The 27,663-nt window shown below is 46.5% G+C and overlaps 2 protein-coding genes across 4 annotated transcripts in view; one reads left to right on the forward strand and one right to left on the reverse strand.

Annotated features, from left to right (window-relative positions):
* ZHX3 (zinc fingers and homeoboxes 3) overlaps positions 1-22,846 on the forward strand; it is a 117,434-nt gene extending 94,588 nt beyond the window's left edge. The window contains 4 exon segments of the mRNA XM_088789126.1: positions 11,381-14,169; positions 16,430-16,502; positions 16,505-16,613; positions 16,615-22,846. Coding sequence (XP_088645252.1) covers positions 11,533-14,169; positions 16,430-16,502; positions 16,505-16,613; positions 16,615-16,699 — 2,904 coding nt within the window. The 5' untranslated portion in view covers positions 11,381-11,532 and the 3' untranslated portion in view covers positions 16,700-22,846.
* A 2,541-nt stretch (positions 22,847-25,387) lies between these two features.
* The window catches only part of PLCG1 (phospholipase C gamma 1), a 36,439-nt gene continuing 34,163 nt past the window's right edge, over positions 25,388-27,663 (reverse strand). For all 3 annotated transcript variants that reach the window (XM_074317279.2, XM_074317280.2, XM_019749049.3), the window contains exon 33: positions 25,388-27,654. In XM_074317279.2, coding sequence (XP_074173380.1) covers positions 27,612-27,654 — 43 coding nt within the window. In that variant the 3' untranslated portion in view covers positions 25,388-27,611. The remainder of the gene's footprint in view (positions 27,655-27,663) is intronic.

Consider the following 27,663-nt stretch of genomic DNA (forward strand, 5'->3'; position numbering starts at 1 on the left):
TGGTGCAAATAGACCCATCTGTGTGTGGTGTTATCTTATACTTCAGAAATCTCTTGAGATGCAACCCATTGATTTAATTCAGAGTGTATGTCAGTGGTTCACAGGACCAGCTACTACTACTATTGGGATCACTTGACTCACGCCAAACATAGACTCTAAAAGGTACTCATGCATTGTCACTTTCAGCCTGGATTAAGTTCACATGAGAACTTGCTGGGTTCTTTGTTTTGTTTTGTTTGCACATCTGGCCCCAGTACAACTTTTTGTCACTTCCAGTGCTGTTGTGTGTAACTTCACACAAATGTGCAATTTTCAGGATGTTTGTAACTAGGTTTATTTTTAAGTGTCAAAACTACATTTCCTAAAGATTCTGCCTCAATGAAATTGTATCCTCATGGATTTCAGGGTCCACTGAAGTGGTAAAAGCTGTTGATAGTTTGAAATTGATACCGTTGTCTTTTGGTATTGGGGGGGGGGATTGGTTCTTGGACACCCCACCCTTGGATACCAAAATTTGTGGATGCTTCAGTCCTTTATATAAAATGGTATAATATTTACATATAAGTTACACACATCTTCCTGTATACTTTAAATCATTACTGATTACTTATAATACTTAACACAATGTAAATGCTGTATAAATACTACATTGTATTGTTTAGGGAATAATGACAAGAAAAAAAGTCTGTACATGTTTAGTACAGAGGCAACTATCATAGGTCTAACTACTAGGTACACATCAGCAACAGTGTGACATTTTTATTTTTAATATTTTCAATCTATGATTGGTTGAATCTGTGGATGCAGAACCTTCAGATATGGAGGCCTGACTATATTTGAAAACAATGAGTAGTCAGATTCCCTCCACCTGCCCAGTACAGGTAAATCCATGACAGTTATCATTTATTGTTCCAATTGAATGACTTTAAAAAGGATAAGGTAGTGATACCAATTAGGGGCTCCATTTGGACAAAGCCTTGGCTCTGTGAGTATATCAGGACCCCACCTTCTGCCCTCTCCACATATAGGATGATTCATATCACACTAAAATCTCTCAATTCTAAATGAGCAACTCACAATCATGCCATATGCTGGCCACCCAATTTGCAGGGTATACTGCTCCCTGACACTATTAATTTTATTTATTTTAACCCTTACTGCTATTTTTAAACTAAAAGTAACGTATGATTGTAACAAATTCAAATAATATAGAAGGCATAAAGTTAAAAAAAAAAGTAAATGTTCTTCTCCTTGCTTAATAAAGTCACTTACTATTTAATGAATCAGTCTTTATCCTTTGTTCTTTTAAATTCTGTACATAGTCAAACAAATACAAGTGTACATAGATTGGTCTTTATGCAATGAAATCATGTATTTTATTATGCAGCACATTACATGTTTTATTATTTAAATATGTCTGGGAGATGTATTCACATCAGTTCAGTTAGGTCTTAATCGTTTTAAATGGCTGCATTTCATTTTCTAGTATGTTCTCTTTTTTGTTTTATCACTACCTTACTGCACATTGTTCATGCTAGCAAATTATGCAGTGAATGACCTTACTAATATCTTTGTGATTATGTGCATGTATTTTTGTACTTTATCAGACTATATGGGTTCTTAAAAATGAAATGGCTAGATAAAAGGATATGCCTGTTTAAATATTGATGAATGTTACTAAATTGAACTTCATAAAATTTCACCAATTTATACTGTCACCAATGGTGCATGAATACTATATGGTCTGTCTTTCTGATATCTGCCAATTTGTAAAGAAGGGGAGAAAAATCTCATTTTTAATTTAATTTTTATTTCCTTAATTACTAGTGAGGTTGAGCATCTTTTCTAGTTTATAGCTTGTATATTTTGCTTGTTTATTTTCTTTTCCCCTTTTTCTAATATTTTTGTCTTATTTATATGAGCTTTTATACATTGGAAATATTCATATATTTTTTAAAATTATAATGTTTTATAAATTTTCTTCCAGGATGTCTCTTGTCTTTAAACTTTACTAATGATGTCTTTTAGTATTCAAAAGTTTGTAATATTTGTGTAGTCAAATCAATCAACCTTTTATTTTGAGGTTTCTAGATTTTGAGTTTTGTGTAGGAAGAACTTTCTCAGCATAACCTAAAAAAAACTTCTCCTATATTTTTTCTAATATGTTTGTAATTTTGCTTGTTAAACTTCTCTGTTAAATTCCCCTGGAAATTATTGTTCTTTATAATGTGAGTTAGGGATTGAACTCAGTTGTCCTAATACTTATTCATTTGTCTCTTTCTTTCCCAACTGATTTAAAAATAGCACAGCTTTCATATTCTGAAAACCCCATATATACAAAATACATCTAGATGATTCATTCATTATCAATTCTTATGCAAATAATACATTATTTTAATTATTCAGGCTTTAAATTGTATTTTGATATCTGATAAAGCAAATTCCTCTAAATAGCTCTGTTTCAAACTTTTAAATCTATTTTGCACTTTTTACCTTCCAGAGGAATTTCATATTCAGCTTGTCAAATTCCATAAAAAAATCCTTATGGCATTTCCCCCAACATTTTTTAAATAAAAAGTTTCAAACATACAGGAAAAATGAAAGAATTTTATAGTGAACATCCATATACTCACCACTTAGATTTTACCACTAACATTTTAAATATTTGCTTTATCTGATGGCATTTCAATTGTGATGATAATCGTACTAAATGTAGAGATTAATTTAGAGAGAAATGACGTTTGTATGATTCTAAATCTTTACCCACAAGATATGCTATGACTCTCCATTTATTTAGGTCTTTTTGTTCTTATTAAAGTTGGTAGTTATCCTATAGATTTTGCACATGTCTTATAAGGTTTATTCTGAGATGTTTTCCAGATTTGGTTGTTCATATGAATGGGCTCTTCCCCCCACACCCCTTTCCTTTCCTAATTGATTATTTATGGCATATGGGAAAGTTAATTATTTGTGTGTTGCAAATGTATTTCGTCTTACTTAGTTCTCTTATTAGTTATAATACTTTTTCAGGGGATTTTTCTCACTAGACAGTCCCCTCATATGCAAATAACACTGGTTTGTCTCATCATTTTTTGCTGTCTATTCCTTTCATTTCTTTCTTTTATATTTTACTGTCTTGGATCCCATTATAATGTTAAATAATGATAGTGGGAATCCTTATTTTGTTTCTGACTTGAATATTTCACTATTAGGTATAATATTTGCTGTGTTTCTGGTAGAGATTATTTATCTAAGGACATTTTCTTCTTTTTTCCTTCATTTCCTTCATTTGCTAAATCTTTTCAAGAACGAGAGTTTAGACTTGAACAACACCAAGGAACAATTGGACCTAACAGACATATACAGAACACTCCACCCAACAGAATATACACCTTTTTCTCAAGTGCACATGGAACATTCTCTAGGATAGATCATATAGTATGTTACTAATCAAGTCTTAACAAATTTAAAAAGATTAAAATCATACCAAGTATCCCTTCCAACCACAGTGGAATGAAACTAAAAATCAGTAGCAAAAGGAAAACTGGAAAATTCACAGATATGTGGAAATTAAAAAACACACTCTTGAACAACCAGTGGGTCAATGAAAAAATCACAAGGAAAATCAGAAAACATCTTAAAACAAGTGAAAATAAAAATCAACATACCAAAACTTATGGATACAACAAATGCATAGTAAGAATATTTAGAGCAGTAAATGCTTACATTAAAAAAAGAAGAAAGATCTCAAATCAACGACCTAACTTTACACCTCAAGGAACTAGAAAAAGAAGAAAAAACTAAACCCAAACTTAGCAGAAGGAAAGAAATAATAAAGATTAGAGCAAAAATAAACAAAATAGAAAATAGGAAAACAATAGAAAAAAACAAAAGAGTTGGGTTTTTTTTTGAAAAGATCAACAAAATCGACAAACCGTTAGCCAAACTAAGAAAAAAGAGAGAAGATCCAATAATAAAATTAAGAAATGAAAGAGGCAGCAGTCCTTTCATTCAGGAAATGAAAGAGTCCACAAAAACAAAAAAGTATCATAAGAGACTATTGTGAACAATTATACATTGACAGATTGGATAACTAGAAGAAAGGGATAAATTCCTGGAAACATACAATTTACCAAGACTGAATCATGAATAAAAAATCTGGCCAGACATATAACTAGTAAGGAGATTGAATCAGTAATCAAAAACCTCCCAAACAAAGAAAAGCCAAGGACCAGATGGCTTCACTGGAAATTTCTACGAAACATGTAAAGAATTATTAACATCAAATCTTCTCAAACTCTTCCAAAAATTGAAGAGGAAGGAACACTTCCAAACTCATTTTATGAGGTCAGCATTACTATGATACCAAAACCAGACAAATATCCTACAAGAAAAGAAAGAAAACTGGTGGATACTGATACAAACATGTTCAACAAAAATGCTCAACAAAATACTAGCAAAGCAAATTCAACAGCACATTAAAAGGATTATATACTATGACCAAGTGAGATTATTCCTGGAATGCAAGGATGGTTCAACAAAGGAAAATCAATGAATGTAATACGATACACCAGATTAACAGGATGAAGGACAGAAGACATGCAATCATCTCAATTGATATGGAAAAGGCACTTGATAAAAATTAAACATCCTTTAATCATTAAAATACATTCAACCAACTAGAAATAGACAGTAATTACCTCAACATAATAAAGGCCATATATGAAAAGCCCACAGCTAACATTATGTTTAATAGTGAAAAACTGAAAGTGTTTTTTCTAAGATCAAGAACAAGGCAAGGATGCCCATTCTCACCTCTTCTATTCAACATACTACTGGAAGTCTTAGCAGAGCAATTAGTCAAGAAAAGGAAATAAAAGGCATCTAACTTGGAAATAAATAAATAAAATTATCTCTGTTCACAGTTGAACTGATCATATATTTAGAAAACCCTAAAATTTCCACAAAAAAAGAGAAAAAAGAATTCCACAAAAGTTGCAGGACCCAAAATCAGTACACAGGAATTATTTTTTTCTATATACCGTGTTTCCCTGAAAATAAGCCCTACCCTGAAAATAAGCCCCAGTTAAGATCGTCAGCCAGACGGACGCATTTAATATGTTATGACGACGTTCCAAAAGAAGATGACATGACTATATTTGAATAAATGTAGATTATTGTACATGAAAAAATAAAACATCCCCTGGAAATATGCCCTAATGCATCTTTTGGAGCAAAACTTAATATAAGACCTGGTCTTATTTTTGGGGAAATACGGTATAAGACCCGGTCTTATTTTGGGGGAAACACGGTACTAACAGTGAAATATCCAAAAAGTAAATTAGGAAAACAATCTCATTTACAGTAGCATCAAAAGGAACAAAATACTTAAGAGTAAATTTAATCAAGGAGTCAAAAGACTTGTACACTAAAAAATACAAAACAGTGGTGATAAAATTAAAGAAGACACAAATAAATAGACATCTCATGTTCATGGATTGGAGGACTTAATATTGTTAAATTATCCATACTACCCAAAGTGATCTATGGGTTTAATACATCCGTATCAAAATCCCAGTGGCCTTTTTTTGCAGAAATAGAAAAAAAGTCCTAAAATTCATATGGACTTTCAAAGGACCTTAATAGCAAAAACAATCTAGAGAAAGGAAAACAAAGCTAGAGGCCTCAAACATCCTGATTTCAAAGTGCCTTACAAACGTACAATAATCAAAACTGTATGGTACTGGCAGAAAGTCTCCATCAAGATGGTGCAGTAAGTAAATGCTGTGTTCATCTCCTCCCATGACCACATCAAAATTACAAATAAACTATAAAACAACCATCACTGAGAACTGCCTTAAGTCTAGCTGAACAGAAGTCCTGAGACTAAGGATATGCAGAAGAAACCACTTTGAGACCAGTAGGAGGGGCAGAGATAGGGAATGGGCTGGTCCCACACCCACATATGGTGGTTGAAAATCAGGAGGGATATCTGGGCTGCAGAGGTCCACCCGGTGGGGTGAGGGGTTCCAGCTCCACACCAGGCTCCCCAGCTCAGGGCTCCAGTGCCGCAAAGAGAAGTCCTCATAACTTCTGGCTTTGAAAACCAGCAGAGATTGTGGCTGAGTAAGACAGAGGGCTGCTGGAGTCCCAGATGTTCCTCTTAAAGAGTCTGCACCCAGACTTACTCACTGACAGACTCACTCACTGTGAGCTCCAGCACTGGGGGAGCAGCTCAAAAGGCACTAGGGACATACGGGGAGAAACTGAATTGTCTGGCTTCAGGGCAAGGACTGGAGGAACAGCTTTCTCCCAGACACAACTGCTGGCAGGAGCCATTGTTCCTTTGTTGAGCCCTCCCCAACCCAGCCTACACATGCAGGTGGGCGCCATATCAAAGTCTCCATCAACCTGGCTATCACTGTTGGCCCTGCCCTGGTGATTCCCTGAGACCCTCCTCCACCCAACTTGTTGGCCCTCCCAAGCCACTTCCAGTGGCTTTTCCATACAAATGGCCTGTCTTGGCTCATGCTGCAGAGTTTCCTAAAATCTCTCAAAGGTTCACAAACCCCAAACAAGCAGCATCTGGCCTCAGTATGCCCTGTACCTCTCGCTAAGCAGCCCCAAGCCCAGCACTAGAGGTAGCTGGCCTCATTTTGCAGCTTAGCCTTTTCCAGGTACCTCCAAGACCAGCACAAGTGGCAACCACCTGCAGATCACTTTGAAGCTCGTACCAAGTGGTTTCAGGCAGGGCATAGGCAGTGACTGACCTTGACTGCACCAGAGCCCCTCCCAAGAGGCCCCAGAACCAACATACCTGATGGCCAGCTTCAGACCACACCAGAGCACCACCCAACCTCTTCCACAAATGACACACCCAAAGGGCAGATTTGGCAGGCACCAGAGCCCTGCTAAAGTGAATTCTGATCCATGGGGTCAGCCCCTGCACCGCAGCTCCTCCACTGTAGTCACAGCCAGTCCTCACAACCAATAAGCCTGAGGGTCAACCCCTCCCATTGATGTGCCAACAGCAATCAAAGCTCAACTACAGCAGGAGGGCACACACAATCCACACAAGGGACACACCTCGAGCACCTGGCTGAGGTGACCAGGGAGACTGCACCACTGAGCCCCACAGCACACCTACTACATAAGGACACTCTACCAAGACTGGGAGACACAGCAGATCTACCTAATACATAGAAACGGACACAGGGAGGCAGCCAAAATGAGGCAATAAAGAAACATCTCCCAAATGGAAGAACAGAACCAAAATCCAGAAAAAGAAACATGATGGAGATGAGCAATATACCAGATGCAGAGTTCAAAACTCTGGTTATAAGTATGCTCAATTCAATGAGAGCTTCAGCAAAGAGATCGGAAACATAAAAATGGAGATAGAAAACATAAAAAAGAATCAGTCAGAAATAAAGAATACAATTACTGAAATGAAGGATGCATTAGAGGGAGTCAACAGTAGATTAGATGAAACAGAGGATCGAATCAGCGATTTGGAAGATAAGGTAGCAGGAAAAGACCCAATCAGAACAGCAAAAAGAAAAAAGATCCCAATAAATGAGGATGGTTTAAGAGGCCTGTGGGACAACATCAAGCATTTCAACGTTCACATCATAGGGGTACCAGAAGGAGAAGAGAGAGAGTGAGGAATTGAAAACCTATTTGAAGAAATGATGATGGAAAACTTCTCTAACCTGGCAAAAGAAATGGATATTCAAGCCCTGGAAGTGCAGAGCATCCCAAATAAGATGAACCCAAAAAAGCCCACAACTGGACACATCATAATCAAATTTCCAAAGACTAAAGACAGAGTCTTAAAAGCAGCAAGAGAAAAGCAGTTAGTTAACTACAAGGCAGCTTTCATAAGACTCAGCTGATTTCTCAACAGAAACTCTGCGGGCCTAAAGGGATTGGCATGAAATACTCAAAGTGATGAAAAGCAAAGGCCTGCAACCAAGATTACTCTACACAGCAAAGCTATCACTTAGAACTGAAGGACAGATAAAGAGCTTCCCAGACAAGAAAAACCTAAAGAAAGTCATCACCACCAAACCAGTATTACAAGAAATGTTAAGGGGACTTCTTTACAAGAAGAAGAAAAAAAAAAGATAAAAAATATGAATAATAAAATGGCAGTAACTACATACCTATCAACAATTACTTTCAATGTAAACGGATTAATGCTCCAATCAAAATACATAGGAGGGCTGAATGGATAAGAAAACAAAACCCTTACATATGCTGCCTAAAAGAGACTCACTTTAGATTGAAAGCCACACAGACTGAATGCAAAGGGATGGAAAAACATATTTCATAAAAATGGAAACAAACAAACCTGGGGTAGTAATACTTATACCAGACAAAATAGACTTTAAAACAAAGGCTATAATAAGACACAAGAAGGACCCAATAATTCCACTTCTGGAAATTTATCCGAAGAAACCCAAAACACTAATTGAAAAGACATGCGTCCATTATGTTCATTGCAGGATCATTTACAATAGCCAAGATATGGAAAGCAAGCTAAATGTCCATCAATAGACGAATGGATAAAGAAGGGCTACATATATATAATGAAACATTACTCAGCCATAAAAAAGAATGAAATCTTGCCATCTGCAACAACATGGATGGACCTAAAGGACTATACTAAGGACTATACTAAGTGAAGTAAGTCAGACAGAGAAAGACAAATGCCATATGATTTCACTTATATGTGGAATCTAAAGAACAAAATAAATGAACAAATAAAACAGAAAGAAACTCATAGATATAGAGACCATTTTGATGGTTGCAGATGGGAGGGTGTTTGGGGAAAGGGGGGAAGAGATTAAGAAGTACATATTGGTAGTTACAAAATAGTCATTGGGATGTAAAGTATAACATAGAAAATATAGTCAATAATATTGTAATAACTATGTATAGTGTCAGATGGATGCTAGATTTATCGGGATGATTACTTCGTAAGTTATATAAATGTCTAATCACTATGTTGTACACCTGAAACTAATATATGTTAACTGTAATTGAAAAATAAAAAAATTATTTTAAAACAACTGTATGGTATTGGCATAAACACAGACATAGACCAATGGAACAAGATAGAAAAATCCAGAAATAAACTCATTTGATCTCAAAAAGGGTGCCAAGGCTACACAGTGGAGAAAGGACAGTCTCTTCAATAAATGAGGCTGGAGAAACTGGATAGCCACATGCAAAAGAATGAAGCAGGACTGTTACCTTACACCATATACAAAAATTAACTCAAAATAGATTAAAGACCTAAATATAAGACCTGAAACTATAAAACTTCTAAAAGAAAACATAGGGAAAAAGCTTCATGACCTGGGTTTGCCAGTAATTTCTTGGATCCCACATGAAAAATACAGGCAACAAAGGAAAATATACAAATGGGACTACATCAAACCTAAAAACTTCTGTGCATCAAAGGGAACAATCAACAGAGTGAAAAGACCATAATGTTTTCCATAGCAGCTATGCAATTTTACATTCCCACCAACAGTGACGAGAGTTCCAATTTCTCCACATCCCCGCCAACACTTTTTGTGTTCTGTTTTTTTATTGTAACCATCCTAACGGGTGTGAGGTGATTTCTCACTGTGGTTTTGATTTGCACTTCCCTAACGACTAATGATGTTGAGCACTTTTTCATGTTTACTGGCCATTTGTATATATTTTTTGGAGAAATGTATTTTCAAATCCTTTACTTATTTTTTAGTTGTTTTTTTGTCCCTCTATTGTTGAGTTGTAAGAGTTCTTTATTCTGAATACAAGGCCCTTATCAAATGTATGAATTGGAAATATTTTCTCCCATTCTGCAGATTGTCTTTTTCTCTTTTTTGATGGTGACCTGTGAAGCACAAAAGTTTTTAATTTTGATGAAGTCTATTGAAGCTATTGAATATTATAATTATGAAACTTATTTAATGAAAATATTTATAATATAATGTTCAGTGAAAAAAACACCTTTGTACCCATCATGATTAAAAATATGTATAAAATATTTGCACTAGATGGAAAGGTATACAAAATTATAGGTGGTTCTATTTTTTTAAATTTAACTTAATATTGATATTTTATCTTTACGATTAAAAATTAAGTAAAAAAATATGTGGATGACATTTCACATTGGTTGGGGAAATGGTGACAAGTGGTTAGATCTGGGCATATGTTTATCCTTATATCACCCTATTTTTTAATAGTAATTGTTTCTTATTATGATCATCAGGGTTAGATTTACAAACAGAAAAATCATTTGCTCTGTTTATTTACTAAGAATTTGAATAGAGATATTTTAATTTTCTTTACATTTTTATTAGGTTGGTGCAAAAGTAGTTGCAGTTTAAAAGGTTAAAAATAATTGCAGTTACTTTTGCACCAATCTAATATATCAAATCCAAACACTGATGATAACATGATTTGGGTATTAGAATTGTATTATTTTAGTCATTATCAGTCTTATAATTTGCTACAAGAAAGATAGTGATGATTAATAATAGGTATGACAGAAAAACTTTCTCAGGCATCTCATGAAAGAATTATTATAATTATTTTACATGTAAACAAATCAGTCACCCCAGCTTTTGAAATGCATTTCAAATGGACCAAAGATTTAATAGTTGTTTTTCCTTTTATGGAACTATACAGGCCTGGAAGGAAATAAAAAAGTAAGGGGTCTGTGGATTCCCCTGACCCGCTGACCTTTGGCTTCACCTGAGTGACAGCAGTCCGGGGTACAGCCAGTACCTGTGAGGTGATCACTCTTCTGTAACTGGGAATGGGTTTGACAGGGCAGCAGGCAGGGAAACGTCCCCGAGAGAGGCCTGGCTCCTATAGCGAGGCTGTGCCCCCTGCCACCCCTCCCTCTGACTTGGCCTCTGGGCCTGGCTTGGTCCAGGCAGAGGCGTCATCTTGTTCTCATGTGTGGGAAGGCTATGAAAAGAAAACCCTGGTTGGCCCAAACATTAAACAAGAATTACACTAGGATCTTTTGTTCTTACTCGGACATGGTCAGAATTAATTTGGAGGTCCAAAACAGGGTTATTTTGTTGTTGTCGTTTTTGTTTTTGAATCCGAGTTACTTAATGCAAGGATACAGAGGGAAGTACAAAACAAAAACACATGGCTGAAGTCTGTCAAATGGTATTGAAACATCCCCAGGTCCTTCTTCTTTGTTAGTGTTTGGGGGGCTTCTGACTCAAATTCTACAGCCCAGCTGCCGCTGAACCGCCTGTGAAAAGGCCCCAGTGATAGAAGTCAAGCAGTGGAGTGTGTCTGGGTTTCTGAGACATCCCCAGACAGAGCTTCAGAGATCTTAATCATTTTTTTTCTTCCTCCTCAGGTTTAATAGGGAAAACTTGCTTTCTGCAAACAACTGAAAAAGCTGCCCTTGGAAACTGTTTCTTTGGCCCTCATGGCGCAGCTGGAACTTGTACAGTGAGGCCCTTGATGGGACAAGCTTTTAGTCACTGAGCCCTCAGAGTGGCTGTCGCCATGGCCAGCAAGAGGAAGTCCACTACCCCGTGCATGATCCCGGTGAAGACGGTGGTGCTGCAGGACCCTGGGGGTGCGGAGGCCCCGGCCACCGAGCCTTCGCCTGAAGGACCCCAGCAGGATCTGCCCGCAGATGCGCCTGCCCCGAGCGGCGAGGCCGCCCAGAACCCTGGCAGCACCGACGGCACCGCGCTGGCCAACGGGCACCGGGCCACTCTGGATGGCTATTTGTATTCCTGTAAATACTGCGATTTCAGGTCCCACGACATGACCCGGTTTGTGGGACACATGAACTCCGAGCACACAGACTTTAATAAAGACCCGTCTTTTGTCTGCACTGAGTGCAGTTTTCCGGCAAAAACTCCGGAGGGGCTTTCTCTGCACAATGCCAAGTGTCACTCGGGGGAAGCCAGCTTTGTGTGGAATGTGGCCAAGCCAGACAATCATGTCGTCGTGGAGCAGAACGTCCCCGAGAGCACCGGCACTCCTGACCTACTGTGCGAGCCCAGCGCCGAAGGGACCGACGGGCAGGCCGAAATCATCATCACCAAAACTCCAATCATGAAGATAATGAAAGGCAAAGCTGAAGCCAAAAAAATTCATATGCTCAAGGAAAACGTCCCCGGTCAGCCCGTCGGTGAGGCCGTACCAACCCCATCAGCAGGGGAGGCGGAGGTGAAAGAGGGCGGCCACCCCTTTGTCAACGGGTCGGTCCCGCTCAGCCAGGCATCTGCCGCCTCCGCCAAGGCCCCGCATGCGGCCAACGGGCCGCTGATCGGGACGGTGCCGGTGCTGCCGGCGGGGATAGCGCAGTTCCTGCCCCTGCAGCAGCCGCCGCACGTGCGCGCCCAGCACCACGCCCACGCGCCGCCGCCCAGCGCCAAGTCCCTCCCGAAAGTGATGATCCCGCTGAGCAGCATTCCCACCTACAATGCCGCCATGGACTCCAACAGCTTTCTGAAGAACTCTTTCCACAAGTTCCCCTACCCAACCAAAGCCGAGCTCTGCTATTTGACGGTGGTCACCAAGTATCCGGAAGAGCAGCTCAAGATCTGGTTCACAGCCCAGAGGCTGAAACAGGGGATCAGCTGGTCCCCGGAGGAGATCGAGGACGCCCGGAAGAAGATGTTCAATACAGTCATTCAGTCTGTACCTCAGCCCACAATCACCGTGCTGAATACTCCGCTGGTTGCCAACGCTGGCAATGTCCAGCATCTCATCCAGGCCGCTCTCCCAGGGCATGTTGTGGGGCAGCCAGAGGGCACAGCGGGGGGACTGCTGGTCACTCAGCCGCTGATGGCCAACGGGCTGCAGGCACCAAACTCATCCCTCCCCCTAGCGGTGACGTCGGTCCCCAAGCAGCCGGCGGTGGCGCCCATTAACACCGTGTGTTCAAACACGACGTCCGCGGTGAAGGTGGTGAACGCGGCGCAGTCGCTGCTCACCGCGTGCCCCAGCATCACCTCCCAAGCCTTCCTGGACGCCAGCATCTACAAAAATAAGAAGTCTCACGAGCAACTGTCCGCTCTGAAAGGAAGCTTCTGTCGGAACCAGTTCCCGGGACAGAGCGAAGTGGAGCATCTGACCAAAGTGACGGGCCTCAGTACCAGGGAGGTGCGGAAGTGGTTCAGCGACCGGAGGTACCACTGCCGGAACCTGAAGGGCTCCCGCGCCATGATGCCCGGAGACCCCGGCTCCGTCCTCATCGACTCCGTGCCGGACGCGCCCTTCTCCCCAGCACCCAAGGCCCCTGAGGTGACCTGCGTCCCGCCGGCAGCCACTCTGGCCGCCCACCCTTCTGCCAAACGACAGTCCTGGCACCAGATCCCTGACTTCACACCAACCAAATACAGGGAGCGGGCCCCGGAGCAGCTCCGAGCCCTGGAGAGCAGTTTTGCACAAAACCCCCTTCCCCTTGACGAGGAACTGGACCGCCTGAGGACTGAAACCAAAATGACCCGAAGAGAGATTGACAGCTGGTTTTCTGAGAGAAGGAAAAAAGTGAATGCAGAAGAGACCAGGAAGGCTGATGGGATTAGCTCTCTGGAGGAGGGGGAGGCTGTGGAGGACGAGGGTGGGGCAGATGATTCGTTGGGTGACCTGAGGGTCCCTGGGGAGAATGGCTCCCCGGAAGTGCCCAGCAGCTACATGTTGGCCGAGCGCAAAGTCAGCCCCATCAAAATCAACCTCAAGAACCTGCGGGTCACTGAAGCCAACGGCAAAAATGAGCTGCCGGGGCTGGGCCCCTGCGAACCCGAAGACGACGGGCCAAGCAAGCTGGCCGAGCAGCCCCCTGGCAAGGTGAGCTGCAAGAAGACGGCACAGCAGCGGCACCTACTTCGCCAGCTCTTTGTGCAGACGCAGTGGCCCAGCGCCCAGGACTATGATTCCATCGTGGCCCAGACGGGTCTGCCACGGCCGGAGGTGGTGCGCTGGTTCGGAGACAGCAGGTACGCCCTGAAGAACGGCCAGCTCAGGTGGTACGAAGACTACAAGCGGGGCAACTTCCCACCAGGGCTGCTGGTTGTCGCCCCTGGCAGCCGGGAGCTGCTGCAGGACTATTGCGTGACACACAAAACGCTGTGCGAGGAGGACCTGCAGAGCCTCTGCGACAAGACCCAGATGAGCTCCCAGCAGGTCAAGCAGTGGTTTGCGGAGAAAGCGGGCGAGGAGATCCGGGCTGTGGCAGACACAGGCGGCGAGGACCAGGGCCCTGGAGACCCTGCAGCAGTTCACAAAGGGCTGGGTGACACCTATTCGGAGGTGTCGGAAAACAGTGAGTCCTGGGAGCCCAGTGCCCCTGAGGCCAGCTCAGAGCCCTGTGACACACCGAGTCCCCAAGCTGGACGTCAGCTAGGTAAGGAGCCCCCCAGGAGCCATGGCTCTCCTCTGTGGGTGTGGGGAGGAGGCACCCACGGGTGGGACTGAATTCACTGCATGGGGGCATCTGCTGTTCTGAAGGCTGCCTGGCAGCAGGACTAAACTGCTTCAAGTACAACTAGCCGCAGATGTCATTGGAGCATAATGTGATAAAGGCTTAAGAGCTGGTTTTTCATTTCGTTTCATGTTCATTTAAACTGTGCAGGGGAAGGAACATAGTGAACCTACAAGGGGCCAAACTTTTCTCACCCTTTCTTAGCAAAAGGAGAGTAGGTCCAAACGTCACCGAATCAGACAGAACCACACCACTGGTAGGAGAGAGAAGAAGCACTTGTGAGGCAATTCAGCTCAAATTGGTGAACAAAAGGAAAGAGTCTTTCATTGTCCTTGGATACATGAGTATTTTTTTTCAATGATGAAAATACTATAATTTACATGTCTATTGTTCTTTCTGATGTAGAAGTAATGGAAAATCATCTTCCCGCTTAGCCATATATGGAATCAAAACCTTGAATTTTATTCCTCACTTTCTCTGGATCATGGTATTGGTACTTGACAGAAAAGTTTAGATTATTTTATTGAAGACAGTTTTGAAGCTACAGGCAAGTCACATAGTGAGGTATTGATTTTCTAGGCTCTGGGTCCTGGAGTTCCCAGCCTCTTCCCTTCCCTTCCCTTCTTTTCCTTTCCCTTCCCTTCCTTTCTTTTCCTTTCCCTTCCCATCCTACTCTTAGGCATTCTCGTCCCCAGGATGACCTGGAGCCTTGTAACTCAGCTCCTCACAGGTGTCTGGGACCTGGGGAAGTGTCTGGATCTTCAGCTTCTCTGGTTCGTGGAGCTTTACAAGTTGGTTTTGGGACCTGGTGTTTCTGAACTTGGCCTTGTTTTCCTCCAGGGCCCCAGGAGGCAGTGAGGGCCTCCCAGGGAGCATCCTGAGCAGCAGGGGACAGGTGTGGCCTCCCAGCGCTGGCAGTGCTGGTTGCCTTGGGCGTCTTCTTCAGCTCGGGGCCTGCCCCCTGGGGGATGCCCACCCAGGCTTTGGCTTTGCCAGCAAAACAACCTGGATTGCTGGGAACTAGAAAAAACTAGTTTCTTTTGCTTTTATAAATTAAATTTTATTCTAAGTTATATTCTTGGGTAGCTGGAAATGGGGTAGTGGTTACAGAGCATTGTGAACATACTTACACCACTTCGGGCACTTAAAATGGTTAAAACGGTAGGTTTTATGTTATGTATACTATTTTATCGCAATTTTTTTTAAAAAGCTGACCTGGAATTGGGGTGAATGGGTTTGAATCGCAAGCCTTGACTCCCCTCAGCTACTAAATTCAACACAAAATGAAGTGTTGATGTCGTGGGTGGGGCAGAGCCGGAGTGCAGGGGTGTGGCATGCCGTTGCAGCATCGTCCTCTTCTGTCCGAGGACGGTTACCATGAGTGCAGGAAGGGCTTGTCTGCGTATCTGTCCGCGATTCTCACGGCTTTGCCGGCAGCCGCTGTACAAGGGCCACTTCTGTAGGCAGCACAGATAACGGTCCTCTCTGAACAGACCCACTGACTCTGACTTCAGGGTTGGAAGTTCTAAATGAAGTGAAGACACACATGTCGGAGACTAGAGCCAGCTGCTGTTCTGTTAGCACAGTATGTTCTGGAGAGCCGGAAGGAGAGGGCAGCGCAAGGCGGATTAGGACAGGACCCAGAGGTGGCGGTGGCCTGGGGAGCGGGGCCGAGGAGCGCAGCGAGGTCCCAGAGGAGACGAGCTCCTGCCCGGCTGCGAGGCCCGGGGTTTGGCGGTGGGCCCTTGGAGTGTCTGTGGCCGCACCAGATGTAGCCGGCATCCCTTCTTCACATTCCCTCAGGCTGCAGAGTAGGGAGTGGCTGGCAAGGCATTGCTCATGGAATTAAGAGGTCCCCAAAGCCAGCGGTGCCACCCTGGCATGGCAAAAATGGCACGCTGCCCTGGGGGCTATGCCAGCGACAGCTGACAGGGAGGTGACAGGCATGTGTTTTCTCCTCAGAAACAGACTGAATCTGAACCAATGACTGTGAAGGAGTGGCCAGTCTGGGATGCCGTCTGCCACGTGGAAGGGCCCCACCTTCTTTCTGCTGCCACATGCCGTTCCCATGCCTGGCCGCTGGGAGTGCACAAGAGCTTCTGGAAGCCGCACAGATGGCCCAGAGCCCTCCATCACCTTCGGCCTGCCACCACCGAGCAAGCAGGGACAGCGAATTCCCATCAGTTCTTCCTCCCACAATGTAGGACCTTTCCTTTGCCTTCCAGTGGATAAAGTAGTTCAGATTTCATATTCATAGACACGGAATCAAAGTTTAAACATATAAATCCGCCTATACACATTTAATAAAACATCGTATTATAAACACTTTTATTACATAGAAACTTTGGTTAGCAAAGCAGTACATTGTCTTTTACGTCATCTCTGAAAATGCCCTGTGTCTGTTCTCTGGACATCGCTGGGGCCTCATGTCCCCTCACCGTCCAGGGTCAGGCAGGGGTTATGGGCAGACTCAGACTCCATCTGGAGTCCCCTGTGCCCGCTTGGTTCCTCACGGAAGGCTGTACCTTTGAAGAGATTCCCGTTGTGCTCACTAAGCGGTGACCAGCAGCGTTTCCTGCCGGGCTGGCCTCGCCTGATGGGACGACCAGTGCAGAGCCCACTGTTACCCACGTTGAAAAATCGGGCTGGTTATGTGATTAGCGTGTGATGCTCACCGCTCTCTTAAGTGGTTGCAGGAATTCTGCTTTTTCACGGAAGTTTGAATCATGGACCATAACTTTTCAGTTATCAGAGCAACTGAAGAAACATTTGTTGTCAAGCCTAATGTACTGACCTAGGTGCCCGCATTTTTTAAAAACCTAGACATGTTTAGAGCGAGAGGAAAATTGAAAACAGAAACAGGTGGGGCTGAAAGAATGCACAGCACAGAGTGGGGGTGTTCTGAGCCCTTCACCCTATTTCCAGAGCCGCCTGTGTTTTAGGAAGGAAGACCCACACTTGCCTGGAAGTGCGATTGAGCGCTGATGGGATTCAGGACTTCTTAGAATGAGCCGAGCTGGGTGGTCTTCGGCACAAAGACCTGCACGCAGGGGTTCCTGGCAGAACACCCACAGGGCTCCTGGCACCCTCGCCAAGGTCCCGGCTGGCATGCTGGGCACTCGCCTCAGGGCTGCTGGCCACCACTGGACAGGTCCTTGTGAGGATTTATATTTTGATGGTTCAGTATTTATATCCACAAACTTGGAAACAAGTTCTCTGCCTACTTTAGCCTAACCCTCATATCCATTTTTTTCAATTGAGAAAGATCACAGGAAAAGGTGCCTTTGCAACATTGGGAAACTTGCTTCCAAAGCTGTACTAAATGGTACATCCCTATTTCCCCAAGACTGGCTGCTCTGAGAGTGGCAGGGGGATGAGTAGGGTGGGCAAAAGAAGCATCACCTGCAGCTCTGCTCAGCTCCAGGAAATCACCTGCTTCCCGAAGCATCAAGGCCTCGGGGACTCGGCCCTCCTGGGCCCAGGCTGGGTGGGCAGCACGAGGAGACTCCAGAGGGAGGGCAGGGGCTCTGGTCAAGAAAACGAGCAGTGGCTCGGCCGCAGCCCTTGTCCCCACCCCACCAGGGAACTGGACCGGGCGGCGCCCCTCACGGGCTGCCTGCGAGGACGAAGACGCTGGCAGCACCTTCTGCTTCCAGGACAGGGTTCGCTTGGAAACTAGAAGCCCTCCAACCATTGTGATTCAGAAGTGTCCTCTCCTGCTCTCTCTGTCTCAATAGGGACCACCTCTTACGTGTTTCAAACAGGTGACTTGTGAGTACTTGGCAAGTTTTGCAGCCTGTTTTTGTATCCTTTCCATTTTGGGTGTAAAGCTCAAGGGCCTCTCTGCGGAATCGCCAAGAATGGCAAGTTACTGTCTTCCTTCAGAGAACAGACACCTGGAATTTTCCCTGTAGTGTTTATGTACATGCAGATTAATTTATATGTACACATATACAGTACAGATATCCATTTGATACTTTGCTCATGAAATGGACATCTGACATGTACCCTTGAGGACCTTAATGGCTGGCACGTGGTCTTTGGGGAAAGTAGCCTGTGTTGGAGGGAATGCTGGTATGTGGGGTGCACTGGGCGGTCTGACACGAAGCCTCCTCCAAGTATTGGGGAGACACCCTCCCGGCATCAACCCCAGGGCACTGCACGCACTGGCCAAAGGGGTGTGTCTTCAGAGAGGGTTTTCTTGGTTATTTGTATTCACATTTCATTTACAACCCAAACAGCAAGACAGAAAAAATAAATCACATGGTGGACAAGTTCATGTAGGACATAGAGAACGATCCACCCTCGGCACCAGCTCGTTGTTAAAAGCTGGAAAAGTTGGCCTGTTTTCCTCACAGGTGTTGTCCTCCCCACCAGCCAGGGCCATGCAAACGAATGGTGAGATTGCCCAGGTAAGGAGGCCAGTGAGTGGCCAGACCCTTCCCTTGCCTGTGCTCTGGGATAGGAGTGAATAAGTGGGTATGGGCCTCATGCTTGGAAAGAATAAGATGATCAAAGGCGACAGTGGGAGAGACGGTTGGGTCATCGAGCAGGTGCCTAACGGGGCACTGCAGCAGGTACCCAGGGCTTTGATGTGGGTGCGAAACCATGAACACAGCTAACCGGGCACAGAGGGAAAACCCACACAGGCCCGGAAATCAGGGCTGCACCAACCGTGCCATGGGCCTGTGGGACAGCAGCCGCCAGCCCTGTGGCCCTGTCACAAGGCGGCTCCCTGACAGGGTGGATTCTGTGATGTCTGTGATGTCGCCTATGGTGGAAAGCAGTGTGGGCTGCAGATTAGAGGGGTGGGGTGGGGCTAGTCTGTCCTGAAGAAAAAGCCTATTTTGTAAGGTGACTAATCTTTCCCCGCTCCCTGCGTGCTCCTGGACTCATCAGAGACAGTACCATATTTCGGTGTTTCTCGTTGCCTAGGGCTTATCCATGTTTGGTTTATTGTTTTTTTACATGGGATTGTAGATCCAGTTTTAGTAGGTGAAACCAGATCACCATTCTAATACAGGAATTCTGGATTTATGATACATATACTTTGCATATTTTGATTGTTTTATTTCTTGATTCATGAGGAGCTTTTTGATTTGGGAGGAGGTCCTGATGTCCGGGAGTTCCCGAAATAGAATGCCGAGTGGTATGACTGCCCGCGCTTTGGGCTTCGGCAGGTCCCGGGGGTCAGGGCTCCTGGCTTGGCCGAGTGACTGGCAGCTGTTCAGGTGGACCAAAGCGCCTCGACTCGAGGACCCCACACCCCGCTCTCCAGAAGCAAAAGGTGGGAGCTGGGCAGTGTCGGGTGGTACCTTGTAGGCTCCCACCTGTAGGGATGGCCTCGTCCCAGCTGGCCGTGGGGGCTGTCCCTCCAGGAAGTTTCAGTGTGTTCTCCAGGCTGAGATGTGGCTCTTGTGGGTTTTATCCCACTCAGTCAGTGGTCCAGTGACAGATCCTGTGTCACCTCCTTCTGGCCTCTGACTTGGGGACACCTGGCAGGCTGCTTGCCATGCAGGGGGCTCGCGTTTCTATGCACACACTCTCCCATGGCATCCTGCTTGTGCTGCCCTGTCTGGGACCCTGTTGCCTCTTACCTCCCTGTTCTCTTCTCGGACCAAAATGTTGGGATTAGAGCAGCTTTGTCAGTTCAGACATCACAGCCCAAGTGGATAAAGGACTTTGCAGAAGAGAACCAGCCAAGAAGAAAATCTTAAAACCAATCCTGTAGTTTGGGCTTTTCCTTATGTTTTTCCTCCCCTTTGTCCTTGCTCAGAGTTTACCTGAGGCAGGTTATCTGTTTGATTCACCTTTTCTATGAAGTTTAAATTTTCACGAATCCCATTGATTTGCAAGGCTCTGTTGTATGCTGGAGAAGAAAAAGCCTCGAGACATGTAAAGGTCCACACAGCCAGCTCTTCCAGGCCACAGCCAAGCGGCCTGCCTGGGTCAGGACAGTAATGGGGCTCAGTTCTCCTCCCTCCAGACGGGAGCCCCTCCCTCTGCAGAGTCTCCTGAATCAGCTTCCTTCGCCGCCTTTCCCTAGGAGCACAGGCCCTCCCAACCTTCCTGCCCAGAACTGGGCAGCGTCTCCATGTAGCTCGGGGAGCACCTGCCCTCAGAAAAGCTCCAGGACCTGAGAAAGGAGGGTATGGAGCCCAAGCCTCTCCTGCATAATCCCCTCCCCGAGCGAGGCTTCCATCTGGGTACCCACCATGCTGTTTATGTTATGGCCCGTTTATAGCTGAGGAGGCCATGAAATGGTTGGGTTTGATTTGGGCTCAGGAGATGGAAGCGGCTGTCACGGGCGCTGCGTGACTCCCTGCCCAGCCCAATGCTAAGCCCAATGGAACTGACAGGCCTCAGCTCGAATTCATTTCTGCTGGAATCTGACTGTGCTCCCAGGGTCGGGTCGCAGTGGGAAGAAGGTAGGGGGACGAGCCCCGTTTTCCTGTAGGTGACCCGGTGTCCGTAAGTAGCTGTGAGGACCACAGAGGGTCTGCTTGTTGGTTCTTCAGTTCCGAGCTCATTGTCAAGACTGGCCGTTCTGTGACCTGCCTGCAAAGCTGGCCTCTCCTTTGAATGGGGCTAGTCCTTCACCAGACTGGGGACATGACAGCCTGGACCCAACAGGAACCAGGCATTCTACTTGCTCCAAAACCTGGACCAGGGGTGGAGACCCCAAGTCTGGGATGGACTAGGCAGGCCCTGGTTACCATACAGACAAGGACGGGCTGCCTTGATTTTGAAAAATTCAGATCGTTTAGTTTGCAGGACTGCAAGGATTCATGAAGAACATATAGTTTCTGCTTTGCTGTCACCAGCACTCAGGCATTGTCACCAGCCCCCAGGCTTTCGCAGGCCACAGGACCTGGTCCTTGCTGTTGCTCAGGCCTGAGCTGTCGTCGCCCAGCGGAGCGAGGGGCGAGCAGTGAGCAGGGCTGTCGGGGTGAGGGGGGGTGTCTTCTCTTCTGGCTGTGTAGTGTCCTGCTGGCCCCTCGGGGCAGGTGGCAAGCCAGGGTTCCTGAGAAGAGTCCGAGTGTTTACCTGAAACTTGCCGTTAGTGCCTCTTCCTTCCGGAGAAGGGCTCTGTGGTGAGCATGTGTGCACACAGGGCACTGGAGTGTGTTAATGAATAGCTCTTCTTGGCTAATGCTTTATAACTTCTGTTCCCTTCCATGATAAATGGAGCGTTTAAAAGTACATGGTGTGACTGGAGCTGAAGGTGAAATGTCTAGGATGAGAAAGGCTGTTCAGAGTCACTGAATATAAAAAGCTACAAGTGCTTGGTCTTTCCCCGAGTCAAACCCCAGCGTAGACACACTATTAGGGGCCGAGTCTACCCATGTGGTGCCTGTTAGTCCTGTAATTTGTGTTTAAGAGGTTGTCACTCATGCCTGGCTCCTCCCCATGCAGCTGTCTTATTCGTGCAGTTTGCTGGAAATGTGGGCGGGGCCCCAGGTTGAGCCACGGGAGAGGGGACAGCCAGCACCGCCCCCGCGGCCCAGCAGGGATCCAGCATGGTAATGGGCCTCAGTGAAACTGGGCCAGTGCCAGGGGAGGGAGAAGTGGGCACTCCTGTGCAGAGGAGTTCCCACCAGGCTTCTGTAGAGCCGCTTTGTTCAGCTGTGTCAGGAGGGCCAGACTGTGCCATAATTGTTATCAAAAGGGAAAACATGCCAACCTCCCCTCTGCCCTGCCGGCCATTGTTCATTGACAGTTTACTGAGCAGTCTTTGTGGGAGTTGCCAGAAGCTGCAGATTCCTTCCTGCCGGTCCTGATTCCTGGTTTTCTACCACCCGACCCACCGTGTCTGTTCTGGTCTCCATGCAAACCTTTGTTCTCGAGGGCCACACTGCTGCGAAGTGACACGGGAATGACTGCTGAGCAGTTTGCTTTGGGTGCGCTTCCTGTCTTCCAGAGATGGCTGAAGAAATGATTGTCTTGGTGCTAAGAGGCGACTGCCCTGTTTTTGTCCGGAGGCAAATCAGAACTTTACCAAACTGTGTAAGAGGGGCCCACCTCCCGCGGTGGCCAAGTGAGAGATACCACACACAGGCATGCTTGGACTGTCACGTAGGCCTGGGTGGAAGGGATTCTTTACCTGGGTAAATGTTTCTAACAGAAATGGAACTTGCCTCTGGACAGTGGCTGTGCCGAGGTAGGAGGAGGGGACGGCCCTCGGCTGTCTCCAAGCATCACAAGGTCCCCTGTGGGGATGCTGCTATTTCTAAGATGCAAATTGCACATTTCCTAGATTTTGTATCTGTGGATTTGGATAAGGGAGGGGAACAGGGACAAACTGCTTGTACAATTTGAAATGGGCCGAAATGGTACTTCAGATCTTTTTGATTGTTCCTAAATAAAAACGTAAATACATTTCACATTTCCTGACTTTATTTTGTGGGGGAGTCAAAAACATAAAAAGCTAAAAACACTTTAGATTTATTCTGTGGGCAAGACCGACCTTAAACTTGGATGGATGAGGTCCATTTTCCTCAGCCCACTTCAGAAAAGTTCCAACTTGCCCGTCTCCTGTACTGCTTGATCCACTGGAATGGCTTCTACGTGACAGAACTGCGATGTTTTTAGAAATTACGCTAAATGCAAACAGAGTCAAACCAGGAGACATCAGGTATCTGGTGAGAGGACACTGGCCAGACTTTTCCTGTGAGAAAGATATTGATAAGCAGCACTTGTCATTTGCTGGCGGGGGGGGGGGGGGGGGGGGATATGCATAAGGACCCAGGATAGGAAGCAGCTTAGTGCTGAGTCTAAAAAGCAAGCCCTTGGGAGCTAGACCTCACTGGTGTGGAGCCTGAAGCCAATCAGCTGCCCCCAGGGTGGGTGCAGATTTGGGCAGTGGCTCCCTTAAGACACCGGGGTGTGGCCAAGGTTGGCAGTAGTGGCCCGCAAGGGGTCACTGTGGGCTTCCGAGCAGGGAACAGCCTGGGTGCCACAGGGACTATCAGAGGATGACCCAGTGTGGAGGGTGGAACTGAAATGTGGGAGGAGCATAATTTTATTTTGTTCCAGGAGCTACTTTGGTGGGATAACCTGTTACGACTTAACGGTTGTTTCTACCTCAACAGAACTGAAATGGTGAGATGATGCCTCAAGTTGAAAGCCAAGTTTCTAGCCCCAGGCCCAGCCTTTGGGTGATGTGCAGGCTGTGCCTGGTCCCGCGGGGAGAACTGCCCTCTCCGCTGGTGGCTGCAGGTCCTCAGTCCTGGCAGTGAGCTCGGCTGAGGTCGGCAACTGCTCCCGCCTTCTCTTGACAGGCAGCCTGACAGTGACGGGCTCCGACCGGAGTCCTCCGCTCAGGCTGCAGTCCCTGACCATGGCGGGAGGCGCGCTGTGCGTGTGCAGACGTTCATGGGTGAACGTCCAGGCCTGCCGCTTGGAACCCGCTCTCCTCGTCCCTGGTGTACCTGCCGGCAGCCAGGTGCAGAGGACCCTGCGAGGGAGCCAGGCCACTTCCCCTTGTTTGCCCCTGGTACCAGTGACTTCCTGTCCTAGCTCTGCTTTTGGTTTCCTCTGCCCCAACTGCCCCCAAGCACCAGTTTTTCCGAAGCTTCCCGGGTACTGCATGACCCAGTGGGTGGAGGGCACTCAGCCCACGTCACACCGAGCATGTGGTGCACTGTGGGTTAAGACACGACCTGCCATCCTAAGCGAGGATCTCCTGGGTCAATCAAGAGCGTCCCGTCTGGTGAAACGTGAAGTGTGTGTACTTGACTGAGAGCTGTCATGTTTCCTACTAGGAAGAAGGATCAAGACCTTTGCAGTCAAAGGCAGAGTTGTGGCAGCGCCCCGGGGACCCCAGGTCATGCTCCAGAAAGACTTGTTCAGGAAGTGGAGGTATGTCATGCCAGAAATTAGTCGCATTAGCAAGGAGGTCACCATGTCTCCTGGCCACAAGAATCTGGAGTGGGAAAACATGGATCAGGAGCGCCCAGGTTAATTCCCACCCTCCTCTCTGAGTAAGGCCGTGGAGCCCTGGAAGCCAAGGACAGCAAGCACCTGAGCAGTGGCTGTTTGATCCTGGCTGTCGTACCTAGTTCAGTGGATGACAGGACATATTTTAAATGATGCCCCCGGTCCGCCAAATGCATGGTACTCAGAGGGGCCCACACTGAACCAGAACTGGCCCCAAACCTGTGAACTTGGGAAATGTGAACTTTGGTCTGATTTCTCATGAAAGGACGCTCTGCACCTACAACTCTAAGTCTTCCTTGGACTTCTCTTAAAACAACCTGGGTCTGAAGCCAATGACCGTGCTTTGGTATGTGCATTATCGCACCAGGGGTGTTCTAATTACCATCTTAGGATCCAACCAATTACACTGACCGGCGTCTCTTCAATGACATCTGATCTCAGCTCCCTGGGATGGCTTTTTATGCCTGTCCCCACCACCTACCCCCCCATCCATCAGGCAGCCACTCTTGTCTGGATGGCATCACTTTTGATCCACACCGCACAGACCATTATGAAAACAGCCACAGGACAGGAAGGGAAGGGCCTTGTCAGCCATGTTCTGGGCAGAGGTTTAGGTTGCAAGCTAGAGGCAACCAGAGTGGCACCCAGCACCCTACAGTTTTTTTGAAAGGTGGTTTCTATGGAACTAGGAAGGGACTCTGCTTGCTTCTGCTCACCGCCATAGCTGGCTGGCCATGGAAGCCTGGCCTGGGCTTGCTCCCAGACAGGCCACACTATCCAGCCACACCCTCGGAGGACAGGCTGGAGGACAGTGTGGCCTCACACCGCCTCGTAGCCCAGAGGAGGGAAGATCTGCTTGACCTGGGAAGTTACCAAAAACTTCCCACCTGCTTCTATTGCAGAAGCAGCACCAGGCAACTGTCCCTAGTTAACGAGGCTCTAGACAACAGGCTTTCCTGAGCCCACAAAAGAACATACAAGTTAAAGGAAGAGGGACACAGGGATGATTTATTTGGCAGCAGAACTAGCAAGTGGCTGGGCGAGCCCTAATGCTGGCTACGCCGTGTGCCCACGGGCCTGTCCTTAGAGGTGGGGCTGCCTTCCCGTCTCTTTCCTGGATCTTTTACCCGCTAGACGGAAACCGTCATAGGCACAGCAGCTTCATTCAGCACCGGGTGCCCCATCCCCCCACCTCCCCACAAAGCAGGCAACTCCTTAATCCCTGTTCCATTCCTAAGGGAAAGCATATCGAGTTTTCTTTGCTTTAAAAACAACCCACCTCACCAGAATAGGCTTTGCTATTTCTTCTCTTCCACCCTGTTCCTGACGGTGCTTTGACACCCAGCAGGGCAGGCTACACACTGCTGCCCTCCTCTCCAAGGATCTGCTCCAAGGTCCCCCCAAGGGGCAGGAGCAAGAGGAAGTTAGTTATAATACTATTGAGAAGAAAAAAATACCGCTGCTTTCTAGAAGTCCTTTTTAGAAGGAAAGCTTTTCTGATAAAATTTAAAATTTTTAATATTTAAATTATAAACCAAACGCTGGCAACCATATATAGACATGTTTGCTATGGACAAATTAAGATTGTGAGGTCATACTTTCAAATACAATTTCAGAATTAGTTTAAATAAATCAATACACTTCCTCAGAAATTGTATGATTTCCTTCGGTTTACAATTCATGATATGGAAAGTTTAATATAATGTTAAATAATTTACCATCTACCCTAAAAGTAAGCTATAGAAAACTGAATCACTATTAGGACCGAATAATAACAAGGCTTTTAACGGCTCAGTGGTTTTTCTTAAGAGTATATATAAATCTTGAAAAGGTAACACTGTTAGCTGAGCTGAAAAATCCATAAAAATAACAGTTCTGCCACAGTGCACAGATGAGTTCTTTCATTTTGCTTCCCCCCAACCCCCTCACCAAGCAGCTTTCAGGTTAGAAATGGAAGACATAGAAAATCATACATCCTACATGAAATAATGAAGATAGTGAGAAATAGAGTGTGCAAAAAATAAACTTTAAAATTCCACCCTCCAACGTCATGTGTGTCTAGTATAGGATTTTCAGTTGATTTAATACTTGAGATCATCTCAGACGGTGTCCTCTCGCAGTGTTGTCTGCAGACTCATGCCAGGCCTTCCACTGCAACAGGCAAAGTGGTCTTCGGTCTGAAACAGGATGGGGGTCGTAGCTGGTCTGCCAGGGCCTCTGGAGGCGCCTTGCTGGGGGGCATGTGATCTGTGTGCAGCAGTTTCCTGAATGTACTGGGCAAAGTCCCCAGCTCGGTCTCGGCGACTTGGTCCTCCCTTCTGGCCCCACTGGCCCCGACGAAGGCCTGGGGGCTGTTGCTGCCAAGCTGCCACGTCTCGGTGGCACAGCCTTGCTGATGACGCAGCACATCCACCCTGGCGAGCAGGTCCCCATGGCTCATGTCCAAGGCCCCAGCCATGGGCAGTGGCAGGTGTAGCCCAGGGTGTGGCGCGCCCAGCTCAGGGTCCCGGTCCTCCATCGCAGAGGCACTGCTGTGGCTCTGGGACTTGTTGCCACCATTCCTGCTCCAGGTGGTGCCCTGGGGCTCAATCTCCTCCACTGGCCCCTCGCAGGGCGACCCTCCATGGCTTCCGATGCCCAATGCTACTATTTTAAACCTGATCCCCTGTATCTTTCAGGCTGGGCAGTGTTCCCAGCCGTGGGCAGTGTGCCCTTGTGCTGTGTCCTCCTCGGGCAGGCCCTGGCTCCAGGGCCAAACTGCGGGGCATCTACCCTCCCACCTTGCCCGGCTATGGTTTTAAAGCTGCAGAACAGTGTAAACTTGGTTCCCCTGGCCCAGCAAGGCTGCTGCTCCATGCTCAGGAGTGTCAGCGGCTCCTCAGTGCCTCCTGTGCTGCCGGCTGAGGCAGCCTCTCCAAGGGGCTGCAGCCGTGGTCCTGGCCCCACCAGATGGAAGGATCCACCTCTAGGAGTCAGGTCAGATGTGTGTGCTTAATGCGAGACAGTACAGTTTGGCCTTCACCCAGGCTGGGGCATGGAGGCCCCAACAGTAATACTCATTAATGGCTTGGTTTTGTCTAGCAGTTACCACTGGAATCCAGGTCCAGGCTGCGAGACCAGGAAGGCTGCCGCTTCCCGAGAACCCAGTTCACGGCGTTCCAAGAGGCGCGCAGCAGCTGCTGCTCCCACCGAGGCTGGGGCACAACTAGAGGCGGTTGTCTCCGTTGACCCGAGTCCTTCGTGGGGCCCTGGACAGA

This window comes from Rhinolophus sinicus, chromosome 13 (genome assembly GCF_057876585.1).
Source record: "Rhinolophus sinicus isolate RSI-liver-muscle chromosome 13, RSI-T2T, whole genome shotgun sequence".
In the NCBI taxonomy this organism is placed as follows: Eukaryota; Metazoa; Chordata; class Mammalia; order Chiroptera; family Rhinolophidae; genus Rhinolophus; species Rhinolophus sinicus.